General features: G+C 42.1%; 2 protein-coding genes across 2 annotated transcripts; one reads left to right on the top strand and one right to left on the bottom strand.

Annotated features, from left to right (window-relative positions):
- Nucleotides 1–6: 6 nt before the first annotated feature.
- LOC310788068 (transmembrane protein 265-like) lies at nucleotides 7–5,258 on the top strand. Its single transcript, XM_083649557.1, has 3 exons — nucleotides 7–383; nucleotides 3,211–3,458; nucleotides 4,251–5,258. The coding sequence occupies exons 2-3, from the start codon at nucleotides 3,213–3,215 to the stop codon at nucleotides 4,410–4,412; spliced, it is 408 nt and encodes a 135-aa protein (XP_083505683.1). The 5' UTR covers nucleotides 7–383; nucleotides 3,211–3,212; the 3' UTR covers nucleotides 4,413–5,258.
- A 107-nt stretch (nucleotides 5,259–5,365) lies between these two features.
- Nucleotides 5,366–15,278, bottom strand: prr14 (proline rich 14). Its single transcript, XM_083649505.1, has 8 exons — nucleotides 15,193–15,278; nucleotides 14,994–15,068; nucleotides 13,954–13,994; nucleotides 9,924–13,235; nucleotides 8,474–8,621; nucleotides 7,987–8,096; nucleotides 7,137–7,205; nucleotides 5,366–6,796 (listed from the first exon to the last, which is right to left on the bottom strand). Exons 1-8 carry the CDS (start codon nucleotides 15,193–15,195, stop codon nucleotides 6,499–6,501), a joined length of 4,056 nt encoding a protein of 1,351 aa, XP_083505631.1. The 5' UTR covers nucleotides 15,196–15,278; the 3' UTR covers nucleotides 5,366–6,498.
- Nucleotides 15,279–16,732: the final 1,454 nt, after the last annotated feature.

Below are 16,732 nucleotides of genomic sequence, written 5' to 3'. Positions count from 1 at the left end.
GAGAGAGAGAGAGAGAGAGCGAGCATGAACAGTAAATGGGTGTGGAGGTTTCACACACGAGTTTCGCTCCCTCCTCCACTCTTGGCATTCAACAACTTACATGGGACGGGAGCATTCCCAGGGACTTCACGGGAAAAGACAGATCAAAACGAAAGAAAGTGTGTGGAGTTTTTTTTAGATAAAGGAGGTTTTGTGAGAAGCCACATAATACTGTTTAAGGCAGCTGTCAACATTAACCAGAGAGCTTAAGAGATAAGAAGACAAACACCTGCCTGGAGTCAAGAGAACAAGCCTGTAATACCTTTACAAACTGTGGACTTGGCTTCAAGGAGTGGACTGAGAGACTGCGAGTTCAAAGCATTGCCTTTTCAAATCTGGATCAGGTCTGTACTTTTAGGATTCAACCTTAGTGTCGGGTTTCAATGTGTTTGAGTTGTAGGATTTGGTCTTTTTAAACACAGTGTTGATGTCAGGGGAAATAGGAAATACTACATGTTGCAAACTGATGGTGTTGGTAGCACATTTCATAATGGCTCTTTAGTTTCCGTAGTGTCTGTAGTGAATTCTGTATAGTCTTATTGCTTACTGACTCATTTGGAGCAACAACAAAAAGCATTTCACATAGCCAGTACTTCAGACTGTATGTGTTTCAGAATATACAGAAGTTGGCCAAACATGTATTTGTTCATGTAAATAACATTCATTTGAAATGCAAACATATCTTGGATATACTTGCAGATATGTTGTCAACAACAAATAGGAAGAGCATGTGCTTACAGTGTCCAGAATCTGATTCAAATTAATGCCATCTACTTGTTATCTACATCTACGTCCATTCTGAACTACATGAAAAATGTATGTATGATGTATGATGTAGTAATATCTTCTGACCAGAAAGCTGAATGTTGTAATGTGCTGCGTGGTCAGTTGTTCCTGTTATCTGCTGAAAAGGAGCCTGAAAAACTTGTAAGATTACACGAACAATACAATTGTTGAAAGCACTTGCTGGTCTGGCACGCTGACAAGGGGAAATCAAAGCGCACAATCCAACTGATCTAATAATGGGAGCTGTGCCTAACCGCCTCACATTGTGTCGTCGTCACATGGGAAACGCATCAAGGGAATTTGAGAGAGGAGTCATCTCAGTTTCATCAGCACAGGCGTGAATCATCAGGACGGGAAATCTAACTGATCCTGGCCACCCCCCCCCCCCTTTTTACATTTCTATTCAATAATCATATAAAAACAAAAACAAAATCCAAAAATATTCCGTCAGACTTTTTGGTAACACTTGCTATGAAGGTCATGTCTATAATGCATTATTACAGTGGTTCTCAAACTTCTTCACGTCAAGGACCCCTAAACCTGACACAAATTAGACCACGGACCACCATTTGATAAGATTTTGTAGCAGGGTCCCCCATCTGATAAGATTTTTTGATTACAGAAAGTGTCTGAAACCCATGACCAAAATAGTCATACACTCTGTCATTGGGTTACTTATGGATGGTATTATAGTGAAAATAAATTACCCCCCATTTTGCTGGGTAGTGGTGGGGACCCCCTCAAGGAGCCCAGGGGGTCCCTGGACCCCACTGCATTATTATGAGCATATTCACAAGACATTATAGTGCATGTATGTGGCTTTATACATGTTTAGAATCAAGCATGGCAACTTATAACAAGGTTTATAAAGTATTATAAGTGGTGGACATTATAGGTTTATAGTATTATAATAAGTATTATATAATTAAATTACAGTATCAGTCCAGCATCCATAATGCTTTATACCTCCATGCCAAAGTGAGAACAGTGTTTGAAAGAAGAGTCTTTTTTGTTTTACACTTTACTTATAACCAGCAAATACTGCTCATAAGTCCTCATAACTGTGTTATAATATCATACAATTGCTAATAACCTTATAGTGCTGTCACTTTACTTAACGCTCACAAGGTCATGCTATAGTATATTATTAATGTTTATTATAATGCATTATGTCCACCACTCATACTTTATAAACCTTGTTTTTAAGTTGCCATGCATGATTATAACGTTTATAAAGTTGTATAAAGCCTTATAAATCCATTATAATGTATTATGAATGTGCTCATAATGCATTATAGACATGACCTTCATAGAAAGTGTTAACATTTTTATTTATAGATTTTTAGATTTTGCCTTCTCAAAGACTTGTGAGTGAAGGATTCCTCCTTGGTTTATCATTACCTAGATATGAGTTCAGGTTCAACTTTCTGACTGAGAGCCACTGGCAATCAATAAACAATGAGGCATCTGTGGTATTTTGTTTTTGTTTCTGTCTTGACAGTGAGAAAAAGTAAAGACACTCACATCCAAACCTAAATAGGGCAGGTGCAGAGCTAGAGGCAGATACTGTAAAGAAGGAAGAACGTTTGCACACTGCAGGGCTCCAAATTAATTCACTCTAATTTGGAGCCCTGCAAACTTTCTTCCTTCTTTACAGTGTCTTGACAGTGAGCCATGAAACAGACTCAAATGGAGGAGCACACACTAGCCAATAAGCGTGCATGCATACACATTTGATTGGCAGAATCAACCAATGAAAGGCCGTAAATTGCTTCTACAGTTCAATTGCAGGAATATGTGTGCATGTGTGTGAGAGTGAGTGAGTGAATTATGTGTGTAGGCTACTTCGCATATCTCGAGAACAGTTCATCCATTCGATTTCACATTTGGCGGGTGTGTTGCTGGGGACCAAGGAAGTGCAGTGTCGAATGTGAAGTTGTTTGGATAAGCGGTTCTTGAGAAAGCTGTAAGCAGCAATCACCCCATTCGGACATGCACATATTGAACCGTCATGCGCAGTTCTCGAGAAAGCTGCAAGCAGCAATCGGCGTGTTCCGGACAGGCATGTTTTGAACGGGCACTGCACTAGTTATTCTAAAGTAGACAAAGGCGTCCACTACACAGCTGGACCCTCAGGTGTTCCTCAGCAGCCCTTCACCAGGTTCAAATCGAACTGGTTTCTGTGTCCCTCCTTAAAAGTGTGTGTAGTGGAAGGTCCTTCAGGCTCCCAATTGGTTGAAAAAAGCAATACTGTCAAGGGCATTATGCATGAACTCGTCCTTTGTGTCAAGTGTGTTTCACTGGAGAGGATTTCAAGATACAGGTCATGAAAACACATTTTCCAATTTGTTTTCTCACAACACCTCTTCTGCTTTTTCTTCACAGAAATGTCTCAGACAGCGGATGAGGAAAGCCCACTGAACACTGTTGCGGGCTCCAGTGAAAAGGCGGATGTGCAAAATGGGGACACTTGCATCCAAGTGAGCACCTGCTGCGGGCAGACCGCCGCCTCCTGCTGCGGGCAGACTGCTGCCTCCTGCTGCGAGGACAAGCACCACAGGAAACTGGCCATCAGCAGCATCATCTGTGGCATCTCCTGCATTGGGATTGTGGCTCTGATCAATTCAGTCAAGGTATTTTTATCATCTGGCTCTTTGCTTTCTGTCACACCTCAGAAGTCAAAGGTTTGAAAACTCCAGATAGTGAATACAGTTGTACTTTTTTTTTTAAGCTCGATCCCAAACAGACTTGAATTTAAGTTTCCTTAAAAAACTGAGAAGCCAATTTATTTTGGAGGAGATTGTGTCTATGGGCAGATGCACAATTGGTGCTCAGTAGCACAGCATGAAGTGGGAGAGGGTCTGCTCCAGTGAAGAGTGGGACAAACTAATTGTTGTTGAGGGGATCCTACCAAACTGAACTGTATTTCATCATTCTATTTCTATTTGCTTTTTTGTATATTTTCGGTCATTTTATTTCTAGTTTTTGTCTTTCTTTTCTTTTGTTTGTGTGGGGATGTATTGTGCTATCACATTGTTGTATTGTCTGTTATGTGTGGTCTTTGTGCCTGTAATTAAAAAAAACACACCCAGCAGCTCATGTTTAGGAGAGTTTGGATTTCACTCCAAAGTTCTGATTCGTCACAAACTGGTGGAGAAGTGTATTAGATATGTCATTTTGGCAAATCAGATGAATCCATGGAGTCTCAGTTAGTGGGGATGGAACGATCTTCTCTATTGTAGCTCCACTTTGTGTCTGATAACATGATTATTATTATTTATTTTTTCATAAAATCTTGCCTAGTGCAGCTTTAAATGCTATCCTTCAAAGTCCTAAATCTGGACTGCTTCACTTAGTTGTCATAGACAGCAAGAGTTGATTTTTGCTAAACTCTAATTGAAAACCTCTTGTCTTTACTGCAACAGGCCCGTGAGCGTGAGGCACAAGGAAAGGCAGAGGAAGCCCAGAAATATTCCCTTCGGGCAAAAAAATGTGGCATCATTTCCATCGTGTCGTGGTTGGCTCTTCTGGTCTTAATCCCGGTATTGATGGCACTGGTTTCATACCTCCTCACTCTGATAGACTGATGAACTCTATCTGCACTTTGGACAACCAGACTGGTTCCAAGCGAACATCTGGATTTGGATGGATTGCTTATAACTATACCAAAGTTACGGACTGAGATCCGAAGAAACTGGTCACCGCACAAAACACAGGAAGACTGCTGTGTTTTAGTATCACCTAGCGATCAAATGACTGCTGACTCAGTTTACATTTTCTACTTCCTCTTTAACATTCCTCATCTTATAACTTTTCACACTGAACAGAGACAACTACTCAAGAACTTGATGGGGGGGGGGGGCTTTGTAACTTTTTTTTATACTGTAATATTTATTGGACGATATATGAACATGTGGACAATTCCAACACTAAATGACCATATAAAATCCAGCATAAACTAGTTTGGGGCATGACTCTACAACAAACTTTGACAGTTACAAAGTTACATTTACATTATATATTAAAGATTATAAGCAGCTGTCACAGTAAAGGCCCAATCCTTAACATTCCCCTCTCAATGCCACTGAAATTTGATCTAGCCTTTCTTGTATAATGCAACTGCAGAGAATACAAAAAGGAATAAATGAGTAAATCTGTGAATGAAACAATTGAGTAAAAATAAATGTATCGTTAAGGATTGGGTCTTTAATGTAAGTAAAATAAAGATGTTATAAAATCTTGGCAGTGCTTCTTCAGTCAACATCGTGAGATGCTGCCCTTGTTTTGTCAACATGTTACATGTTCTCTGTGTAATTGCATTGTTAGCATATTAGCTTTATTCATTTATTAGCTTTATTCATGTCATATGCTGCATTTTATATTCACACATATAAACACATGAAACATTTTGTAATAAAAATGACAAACATGTTTGTGCTTTGAGTTGTCTGAAGCTCTTCACATGCCCTCATTCAAATGGTAACGAGATTGTTACAAAGCTGCAGACGATATACAGAATATACAAAACATCTATTTAAACAGCAAACCTTACAGTTAAGGCAATCGTATTCAAATTACCGTAGGTAAAGGCATGACAAAATCAAACAGGTAGTTTATCAATTCAACAGGTTACATTTTGCAAAACAAATATAAATACCACAAAAATAATGATCCAGAGAAACTCAGCCTGTCACAGGTTATAAAAATGACACGAGATTAGCGAACCAACAGTGGCATCTGAACACTCCGGTATGGACAGAATGACAGCAAAAACCTCTTCAGCTGTAAAATGGTTGATACAAAAATTTATCAGTTTGCCCTGAGCTGAATAAAACGACTTATATTTAATTTCCTGTGTTACTTGGAGACACTGGCAGATACATTGTACCTAAATACGACTCATGGACTGAAAAGACTCGGGGCTCAGCTGTGGCCGGGAAATCAGTTGCTGTGGATAAACACAAAAATCTCTTCTTGGCATGTTTGAAAAGTTCATATAACTTCTTAGGGAGGGAAATAGCTGCCTTTGGAAAATAACATCGAAGCTGCGACGTCAGAATCCTAACATGTTGCTTTTATTTTGTGCAAAAGCGGTCGGATGGGTGTAAAGCGTTCCGAATTATTATTTTAGAAAGCACAATGTCATTGTAAGAATTGTGAGGCATTGTGAGAAAAAACATCTTCCTATGACACTGTGTGTTTAAAGCAAAGATGGCTACTTATTCCAGATGTGAGGGAAGGATGGCCGGCCACAAGTTGGACGGTTGAGTTTTAAGCGCAAAAAAGAATGCAGTAGCAGTTTATAATACATTTTTAGCAAATACTTACATGTATAAACAACTTCTATGAACCAATACATTTACGGTGTACGATGTATTATTCTTTTAACTTGTAGGCTACAAATTCTAAACGATGAAATATAATTCTTCAGTAATAATTTTGTCTCAACACTAATAACCAGACTGTTAGAAAATACTGGAAGATTCACACGATACGACGAATCTTCATGCTGTACAGTAGGCCAAAGAAGAGCAACAGTTGACCAAAAACCCAACAAAAAAACAAAAAATATAAAGGAGAAAAAAAAACATAGGTTAAGTGTTCTTATCTCTTTGTGGTAGGCTTTTTTTTGTCTTTGTCTGTAAGACAAAGTCACCCTTTGATAGGCATCTGTCAACTGTCTTTCTGATCAAACGATACCCACAAATCCAGTTGATTGAGTTTGGCACAGAGCAGAGTGTCCAGCTCCTGCACGCTGAGGGACGGTTCGTCTTTCGGGTTGTGGAAGCACCCTCGCCTCGGCCTGGAAGTGGAAAGCCCCGCCTTCCCCGCACCGACAAGTGGCTTCTTTGGTTTTCTGACCACGCCCACCTCCGGGAACTCCAACAAACGCTTGACGCGCTTCAGGCCAAACAGGGACTGAGAACCGTTCCGGCGACTGAGCGGCATCTCAAACACGGTCTCCAGCCGACTGAAGTACGAGACGGAAGACAACTCAAATTAATGGTTGAGCGGGTTAAAACATCATGATTTATTACTTTCAATTCAAAGCAAAAAATGGCTTGGCCCCAACTTATATTAAGGAAGATTTAACTCTATTTGTACAGAAGCGTAGCATAAATCTACAGATAAAACTGGTTTGATTGTTCACGAGAGCTGATCCAGAATTTGCAATCAGGCACCTAAACCTGGGAACAATCTGCATGAGGACGCAATGCACCAACTTATGCAAAATCAATCCCTGTTGCCACAGATACCTCACCCCCACTCATTTACCTTGTTTGAAAGAAGGTGTGTAATGTTTACGTTACCTTTCAGGGGGCTTGGTGAAATTCTTATTGGTGTAAATTTCTTCCAAACTGAACTCCTTCTTCTTCAGCCTGTGAAAAAAAACACCATAGTAATCAGTGAGGAAATCATTCAGGAACACCAATCAATGGACAACATGGTGTACACTGATATTGACATGCTTTCACTTTAAATCGTAGATCAGTGCCCAGTGCTGACTGGCCGACTTTGTTCACCTAATTTTGTGAGGCAGACATTTGCATTTTGTATTATCTGTTAGTCTGCATTCAATTCAATTCCAATGATAAAGCGTGACCCTGCAGAAATCGGCTACATCAGGATGTAAAGAGTGATTTTAAAAGAGCTAAGATGTGTTATTGCTGAAAGTCCTCTTGCCTATTATACAGAAACAAATCTCTTGAAGTGCTGTGTTGAGGTTCCTTAATGATTTTATAAAATGGCAGTAACACATCATAGTAATAAACAGACAACACAAATGCTCAATAAATCTTGCCATTCTAATCAATTCTAATAAAAAAAAAGGATAGAAAAGGATATTCTTCTGCCAAGCAATATAGTTCGTAAAAAGTAGTTACGGTAACTTGGTTGCGAAGCGAAATGAGCACGATTATGAGTTGGGATTTTCCGTTAACGCAACAAAATTGAAAACCCATTTGAAGCACACTAGTCTTTCGCTTTAAGATTAAACATTTTCATCTCTACTACTTTCAATCCTACAGAGAACATCCTTTGCCATTGAAAAGTAATGAGGGGAAAAAAGCACCATCAAAAAAGGACGACAGTAGTCCAAATCACCACCACAACAATACACACATTTCAGTAGCAAGTGTTTACACACTATACAGTACATACCTGATGGGTCTGGGCAGGCCCATGGGGGTGAGATTGGTCTGTGGTTTTGGTAAGGTTTTGCGAATTCTAATGGACGACACTTTCCCTCGCTCCTCATGCTTCTGCCCCACCTGTGACGATGAGGAAAGAGATTGAATATCACCAGGCCTATGTTGTTTCAACGGTTTAAATAATAATGGCAGTAATAACAGAGAGGGCGTTTTTTACTCTAATTATGGTACAATGATGATTAGGCTCAGTCTGAAGCACAGCAGAAGGCTGTCAGCAGCACAAAAGTAGCTAGAATGACAGTAAAGTCTGTCCTAAAAGGTATCATGCTTTTATGCGATGCTTTAATAAAAATAGAAACGTTCCATCATATAATCTAACTTTATGCATGCCCTCCCATCCTGCAAAATATAATGACCAATTGTGTAGTCTTCAGATTCGTGAAATAGCACCAACATGCACAAGAGATGTCATCACACTCATCTCAATTCATTTATACCTTGATTTCAGAATCAGACAGAGCGTTTTCCTCTCTCAATCTTGCATACTCAAACTCCTGACTGGAGCAACTTGTGTCCTCGCCATATTCCTCCTCCTCCTCCTCGCTCTGCTGTCTTGTCTCGATCTCACACTCCAAGGGAATCGCACTGAAGGAGACAAATCCACATTCAGTACAGCATTGGCACATCATGAAATGTCTCAGGGCTTAAAATTCACTTTGCAAACTAGGGGGAATTCCCCCCTTATGTTCGTCAGATAGGGGGGATTAATACATTTTGGGGGGGATTTATAGACTTTGGGGCAAGACACTAACCCGTGTTCAACTACAGTATGTGTTTTACATTGTCCTATAGGACGAATCAGCGTGACGTCACTTGACACCCAGAAATGCGGAACCCCGCGGCAGTTAATAGTAGGAGTTGTGCCAAACAAACGTTAATATCTCAAAAACTATACATCACATCGCTTATATTTTGACATTCTGGGTGAGAGCAGAAGTAGCTCAAGAGTTTGATGTATAATATATGCATGTCGTGTTAAAGTTGTGTGAACAGTTGCAGTTTTTAAAATGTAAACAGAGTTGGCCGGCTAGAGTAAAGACATTCAAGCCTCGCGCCACTTGGACTCCATAGGGTTCCATTGCCGTTGCCAGCCACGGTTTGTTTACCAAAATGCTGCTCGGCTGATCCCTCGTATAGATCCATGGGAGAGACAGGAAGATAAATGAAATGAAGAAGTAGTACACTACACTGAGCCATGTGGTAAACTTTGATGATTTCTAACTGTTAAGTTTTTAGCAATTTCAAGTAATCTGCTGTGTTGAGACAGATCTAGGCCTATTCACATTCAATAAAAACAGGATTGGCGATTCTATTCATGTGCTGATACAATCGTTTGAGAGTGAAACCGCAGTGTACTGAACATAATGGAATTCTATTTACTTTTAATTGCGTTTCATTGACTTTATCATGGGCCATTCACTGTACTATGTAAACAGCGGTGCTCTGAGCAGCACTCTGAGTATGAACACCTCGACCCGAGTGGGGAGTGCGCTCCCGGTTTGCGGAGCTCCGCCTCACGCTGCCTTCCTGGAGTATGTCCTAAGCTTTAGCCAGCGATCCAACACGTTTGCAAGCAACCGAGAAACCAGCAGAGGAGCGTTGATGTCGAGAGAGGAGTGAGCAGACAGAGCTAGCGTGCTAATGTTTGTTGTCAACTGGCCAAGGAAGTGAGATTTGGTCCACCCATGTAACCGCGTCCAGCCAGTGAATGCAGCAACGTTCCGCACAAACACAGATCGGTCCACACAAACCATTGCGGGATTACTCCCCCTTTATTAATTGAAAATATGCGGGAATTCTGGAAAATGTGCAGGATTCCCGCAACCCCACGCAGAATTTTAAGCCCTGTGTCTTATTAGAGATAAAACAAGTACACAAGTCTGTTACCTGCAGGTGGAGGACCCAGCGGCAGCAGAGGTGTCCATTCTTGGAAGGAAACAAGGAAGGTGCCATGAGGAGGAGCTAGATGGAGATGTGGAAGAGGGGAAAACGCCAGAGGAGGAAGGAGAGGAAACATGACCGCAAGTGCTGCTGCCGGCGGCTCCTCTGTTCTCCAGCTTCTTGGAGAGGAAAGCCAAGGGGCTTGAAATAAAACAGGAGGCCAGAGCTGAGAGGGAAGTGCTGGGAGAAAGTTGGCTGATGCCGCCATAGGGAGGAGCGGATCTTCTGGACGGGTACACCTCCTTACGAAGGCACAGGTGGGCGATCTCCCGCTTCACTTCCACACTGCAGACGGTGTGTCGGCGAGCCCGTCTGGGCGACGTGTGGGCAGGACGGACGGGAGGAACGTGGGGAGTCTGGTGCTGGTACGGCGCGTGGATCCTGCCGTGCTGCAGTGAGTGCAGGGGGGAAGTCCAGGGCGTGTCGTGGTGGAGGAGGGAGGGGATCTCTGGGCACGAGTAGCTGCGTAACAGGCGGCTTGAAAGGTCGTGCTTTTCTGTAGAGCACGGTCCTGCAGCACTGGCCAAGTCGAGCTCCTCCTTCGTGATGGAGTTCATCTCCTCTTCATCTGAATGTGCCTTACTACGCAAAACCCTGCACTGTCTCCTTTGCTTATCTGCTCTGCTTGGCCTACTTTTCACCCTCTTCCTGACCCTGTGTGTACATGAATCCTCATCAAGCTCTTCTCTTGCTTCATCAATAGTTGTGTCGTGACTAAGGTTAGTTGCTTCAGCATCGCTGGGAAACACCTCATCTGCCAGAGAGGCAGTAGTCCTTCCTTTCCTATGATTTCTTGTGGTGACAAAACAGTCTGTAGAAGGTTGACAGGGTGAAGGAACAGGTTTCTGATTATTTTCCACTGGGGTCATTTCTAAATGCACAGACGCTTCTGATATTTCATCTTTGTCTTCTTTTGACTGCCTTTCTTTCACGGCCTTGTTAAATGTATCCATACTTCTCTTTGTCACTTGTGCACGACCCGACCCAGAAGATTTGACAGATTTCGTGCAATCCTTTTTTGGCCTCTTAGATGGCTGGTTCAGTTCTGTTTTCCAGCTATCACCCCTGTGAACAAACCGAGAGCTAATTAAATCTCTGGATGTGAATTCTAGCACTGACGCTGCTGAAGCAGTAGAAACAGAAGTGTTGTCTAGCTCTGGAGTTGACCTCTTTTGTTTTTGTGATCTCCGTTTGATTGGTTTCCTGCTCAAACTCATGAACTCTGGGCTCTGGGACAACTTTTCACTGAACACTGGGGAAACGTCCTTCGTTTGGCAGACATATTTTGGCTGGGCTTTGGATGCTGATTGAGACGGACACATCTTTGCTTCTAAAGGGTGGACAATGGAATTGAATTCTAATGTCTCCACTGATGCTGCTGAAGCAGTAGAAACAGAAGTGTCGTCTAGCTCTGGAGTTGACCTCTTTTGTTTTTGTGATTTCCGTTTGAGAGGTTTCCTGCTCAAATTCATGAACTCTGTGCTCTGGGATGACTCCACACTCAACACTGGGGGAACATGGGCTTTGGATGCTGATTGAGACCGGCACAGCTTTGCATCTAAAGGCTGTACAATGCCTTTTAATAAATTGATTTCTTTTGCCGAAGTGGCTGTCATAGTGGTTTCCAGATCCATGTTGTCAGCGTTCACATCACGTTTACTGAGACTGACACTGGTTCTTTTCTTGGGCCTTTTGCTTGAACCATTAGTATTGCTTTTCCTGTTACTGTCCTTATGGCTGTTCTCCAACACACCATTGCTGTTATCCAGTGAGCAAAGCGACATCTTACCAGAGGGATTTTCACTCTCTGTCTCCAACACTGCTTCCTTTACTGTGGGAAACATTTGCCCCCCAGCTCTGCTTTTCCTTTTCGTACCTGCTGCAATAGGTGCTCTTGTTCTAGCAGGATTCAGTATGATGTCCATGTCTATGGCGGTATTTGTTGAGGCACCTTCATTTCTTGGTGGTTTTAACCCTCTTGATACACCACTGTACGATGCCACATTTAATACTTCTCCATTTTTTTTACATTTCGTACGTTTATCTGCTGTCAGTCTTTTCCTCTTGGCTACGTTTGGTTCAATATCTGACTGAGAGGTCAGTTTCAACCTCCTCTTTGCTTTTGGAAGACTTGCAGCTGGATTCTCCAACAAGTCAGGCTGCGTATTGAGGGTGGGCTTCAGGACACTTTCATCCACACCACCACTGGAGTTCTCCTGGCACTGCAGGCTTTTTCCAACAGAGAAGACACCGTCTGTATTCCTGCCGCCATCATCTGGAAGACAGACCATGTCAGGGGGAGTATAATGGCGTGAGGATGATAATGACTGAGCTTTTTCAGTATCACTTGAGTAATTTATCTCGGTTGAATATATGCGAGAAGGCTGTTCACCATTTGCCTTAAGGTTAGATTCTTCCTTTTTAACTTCAGATAGAGAATTCTTGGAGGAACCTTTCTTTAATAGAGCTCTACCAGCACGTGTTCTGGGCAGCGGCTTGTTTTGAGCACCTGGTTTGCTTTCCTGCTCCTCCATTTCACTGGACTTCTCCAACTTGGGCTCACATGAGGCACTTCCATTATCAGAGGGCTGATTCAGCAGAGCGGAGGACTTGGGTTCGTTAGAGTCTGTGATTTGCTCAAAAGTATTGCAGAGTAAAGGACTGTGTTGCAAAGGCACAGACTCATTTGCGTTCCTTTTCTTGTCAGTCAATGTACATTCATCCACCTGTTCTGAGCGGCATGCCGACATGTCCTCATCCAACAGCAATTTTGGAGAACAGTTGAGAACATTGAGCATTATTTCAGATGAAGCCGAAGAATTCAGTTGGTCATCTTTATTATGCTCATCCCCATTCTCACGTTGTCCTTCTGTATGAAACGTTTTGCTGGGCTCTGAGTTTTCACTACTAGATGCTCTCATGGCATGCAGGTCACACTGGGTGAGTTGGTCTGGATGGTCACTAAACTGTGGACTACTAGCTTTGAAGAGTTTAACAGGAGTCATGACGATCTCAGTGAAACTGGCCATCTTGGACTTCAATGTCTGGAACAACGGGCCGATCACCCAACTCTTGACGGTAGATGCTTTTTCAACAGTGTGTCCAAAAGCCAAATCCCCACACGTATTCATGTCTGATTTATGGGTGTTTGATTGAGGGGGGTCAGGATCCTGTGCAGTATTTTCACCAAACTGTTTATCTACATTCTCTGTGGCAGAGATATTTGCCATGTTCCTTTGGCTTGTCTGTTCCATGTGCCTATAAGAAACAAATACAGAAAAGGGAAATTGAATTTTTAGAAAAACAAGAATGGTGTCACTCCCAAATGAACATCAATATCTAAGTTTCCTCTATCATTTGGCTGCTGATGCCAAGCTCTTCATCCATTTGCCATCCTACCATAAACTACAGCTGGTCCTATGAAGCCCTGCTCATGTTAGACAAAGCTCCCCTCATTCTGAGATCTAGTGACTGTCTCCTTCCCCTCTTATACATTACGTTTCCTCTATCCTCATATAAAGCCTTTTAGACACCAAGATAAATAAACAGCAATAAACAGCATGAAATTGTGAGGCTAATTTTGACCCGCTTGACTATTCACAGCAACAGATGTGTACATGTCGGAAGCGAATTTCTGAAAAAATAAAAGCCACAATATCGCTCAGCAAAACTTCGCCATTGGTATACTATGCAGTGCACGGTTGCATTGACTGGATATAGGGTTGAAAAATTCTACTGACGTGCAAATTAATTGCACGGAGAGAGAAAAATGCCCACAGTGTCAAACTGAAGTGAACCCTCTGTAACTGCTGGTCGCTGCTTTCAAGCAAAGATGCAGCCTTTTTTTTTTTTTCTTCAGTTCCCAAGCATTTTGACAGGGGACACTGGAGCCGTTTCTCCACATAATTACATTTATAATTTGAACAAATAATTATGATGAATACACAAGCTGAGAACAATGAATTATCACACTTACTTAGTTGGACACTCTGATGCAACATCAAAATCATGTTCATTCTGCAGGAGAAGAAAAATAGTTAGTTGCTTAAAAAAATTAAGCACAATTTTTGCAGAGGTGCACCGACAGTATTAGTGCCAATCCAGCTCCCAAATCAGGCTCCCAAGTAAAATCGGCAAATTAAGCTGGTCCGATACCAATACTTTAAAGAGCAGTGCTGTGGTGCAATAAATACTTTTCTGGCCGAAAGAAAAATGTCGACAGTGTGCTGATTCTTTGATCTCAGTGCAGCAAAGTGTCAGCTGTGTCAAGCTAAAGTGCCAGGTGCTGAGAGTGGAGGAGAGGCGAAGGGGCTCACTCGCACCAGCCAGACAGTCAATAATACCAGAAAATAAAAGCGTAAAATCATGCCACATGTCACTGTGATGTTTGGGGGGAAACAGAAGAAATGTTGTACAAAATAGCTTATATGTAGTGTACAGGATATAATTTTTTCATTTTTTTAAATAAAAGAAACAATTACATCTTTACTCACTATACTTCCCCAGTTGAATATTTTTTTCTTTCTTTTTCCCCCCATTCTAGCTGGGTTAGGGTTAACAGACACATGTAGGGAAAATGCAACATGCTGTCAGTATTTGTGAAAAAGAAAATAATCCTCGTTTTCAAAGTTATCAGTACACCTCTACAATTTTGCTCAATGACAAACAAAAGAGTAGACAATGACGATATACTCCTCTCTGTAATATCAGTGATTTAGGCTTTCGTGGGTGAAGGGTCAAATTAGACACATGATTGCTTGTCTGTGCCAAATGCAACAGACGTGAAGTAGGATTAAATCACCCAATTAACCCTCACACCCCATTCACTGTACAGGTCTCCAGTGTTGGCACACACATACAGTACGGCTTCTGCACAAACAGATTAGTGACACCAACGGATTTAATGCAAGAAAAACACCATCAACGGCATGCCATGCAGACAGATAATTGATGGAGAAGAGAAAGAGAGGAGGGACAGAGAGAGAGACCGAGAGAAGCAAGTAAAGACAATTTGACCTTGTTTTGTTTTGCGTGTACATGTAAGCCATCGATTCTCAGCAGCTTTACTGACAGAGACTGTGACAATTGCACCTAGAAATCAGAGATGCATAGGAATTGCATGAGCACTGTATCAGCAACTAGTGTTTTTTTCATTACTGTATGTATTAAGTATTAAATAGTCTCTAAACAAGAGCTATAAGTTAAAAAGGTCTACCATGCTGCTTTCCCTCTCTCTCTTGGCGGGGGACGGGTTTTGACTGGACGGTCTCGGCGTTGCCCCGCTGTCCTTGTGGCTCTGCTGATCTCTAACCCTTTGAATGCGACCACTCCTCCTGATGCCAGATATCCCATCATCCCTACAACTGTGAACATTAAAAGAAAACAGTAGCCTTCAGCCTATAAACAACACAGTGGTTCCTATACAGCGAGGAGCTGTACGTGTTAAGACTCTGGTAGTCCTACAAAGCATTGATCCATAAGTGTGAGGAAGAGAAATGTGCCAAAATAAGCAGAGGACGGGGGAAATACACCGACTGGAAAGCAACGAAAAAGGTGTGAGGAGGACTATACCTGGGAGTGACGGAGGAAAGGGGGAGGAGAGGTGGCTGAGGTTCACTGTGGGGAGGTGCACTACAGAAAGGGTTTGAGGGAATAGCATCTTCATCCATTGGACAAACTACTTGAGGGAGTGAGTCAGAGGGATAGGTCAACATCCCCTGGCACTCTGTCTTCCTCTGTAAATAACAACGGGGGAAACACAACAAACATGCAGGGTGTCAATCCAATATGAAAGCACTGGAATATAGGTATTGCAAAATGAGGCTTCACTTACTATCTGGTGGTCTAGGGCAGGGGGTTATTCTGCAATGAAGAATAAGAACAGTAAATAATTAGGGCATAATTGGCTGCAATAGCCTACAACGTTTATTTTTTAAACAGCCGTTTGAATTGTCAAGGGGATGCAGATGCACGTTGGGAAATAGCCTTGGTACCAAAATAGAAAATGAGCACTTCGTATCTTTATCGTAACGGCAGTGTCGCACTTTTTACAATGTATTTATCATTTATCTAAAAAGCTTAGCAGGGAAGGTAATAAAATCACTACGCGGCAAGCAGTAAATTCGCTAATTGATATGGAATAGTATAGTAAATCTAGCTTTAGCGTTACGTTCAACCTCAAATCAATTCCACGCTGATATTTTTCCATCAAATGACAACGGGGATTTGATGAAAATGGGAGTGAGGTCTACTTGCTGGAACAGACCCCGGTCTCATTATGCAAAGTTTGATGTGTAGGGGGTAGGCTAATGTTATAGCTAGGTAGCTAGCTAGCTTGACTGTCTGCTCGGCCAACGGTCTCCATAAAATAACTTTCACTATTTGGATCAGACAGTTTAATTAACCACAGCGGAGAGTAGAGCTTTTTGTGGGGCTCCTGAACGACCATCGAGATATACAGTGAAAAACAACATACAACATACAGCCTGGGCTTCACTACCAGGGAATAGTCATAGCCGTTGACTGTCAGACTTGCCGACGTTGAAGCGCTCTTCTGTGGGCCATTGCGCAGATTCACAGACCATAGCGTCATTGAATATGGTTTATTGAGCTAATTGACGTGAAGCTAACTTACCGAAGATGTCTTGATACACCGCTGACTAATAGTCCGTCCTCATCGTAAACAAGACATGCCGGCCGGACGGCGCCCTGCAGCGACTCGCAAATGTATCCGTTTTTACAAATCCGACAACCAG

Source organism: Poromitra crassiceps, assembly GCF_964638095.1.
Source record: "Poromitra crassiceps genome assembly, chromosome: 13".
NCBI lineage: Eukaryota > Metazoa > Chordata > Actinopteri > Beryciformes > Melamphaidae > Poromitra > Poromitra crassiceps.
Note: the sequence above shows the minus strand (reverse complement) of the source record. Positions and strands in the feature narration are given on the sequence as shown.

Excerpts from the sequence above, each read along its gene's own strand:
- LOC310788068 (XM_083649557.1), top strand. The coding sequence starts at position 3,213 with ATGTCTCAGACAGCGGATGAGGAAAGCCCACTGAACACTGTTGCGGGC. Across the intron at positions 3,459-4,250 it reads CTCTGATCAATTCAGTCAAG|GCCCGTGAGCGTGAGGCACA; the intron begins GTATTTTTATCA and ends TTACTGCAACAG.
- prr14 (XM_083649505.1), bottom strand. Across the intron at positions 13,995-14,993 it reads TACACGCAAAACAAAACAAG|AATGAACATGATTTTGATGT; the intron begins GTCAAATTGTCT and ends CTTCTCCTGCAG. Across the intron at positions 6,797-7,136 it reads TTCACCAAGCCCCCTGAAAG|TCGGCTGGAGACCGTGTTTG; the intron begins GTAACGTAAACA and ends CTCGTACTTCAG.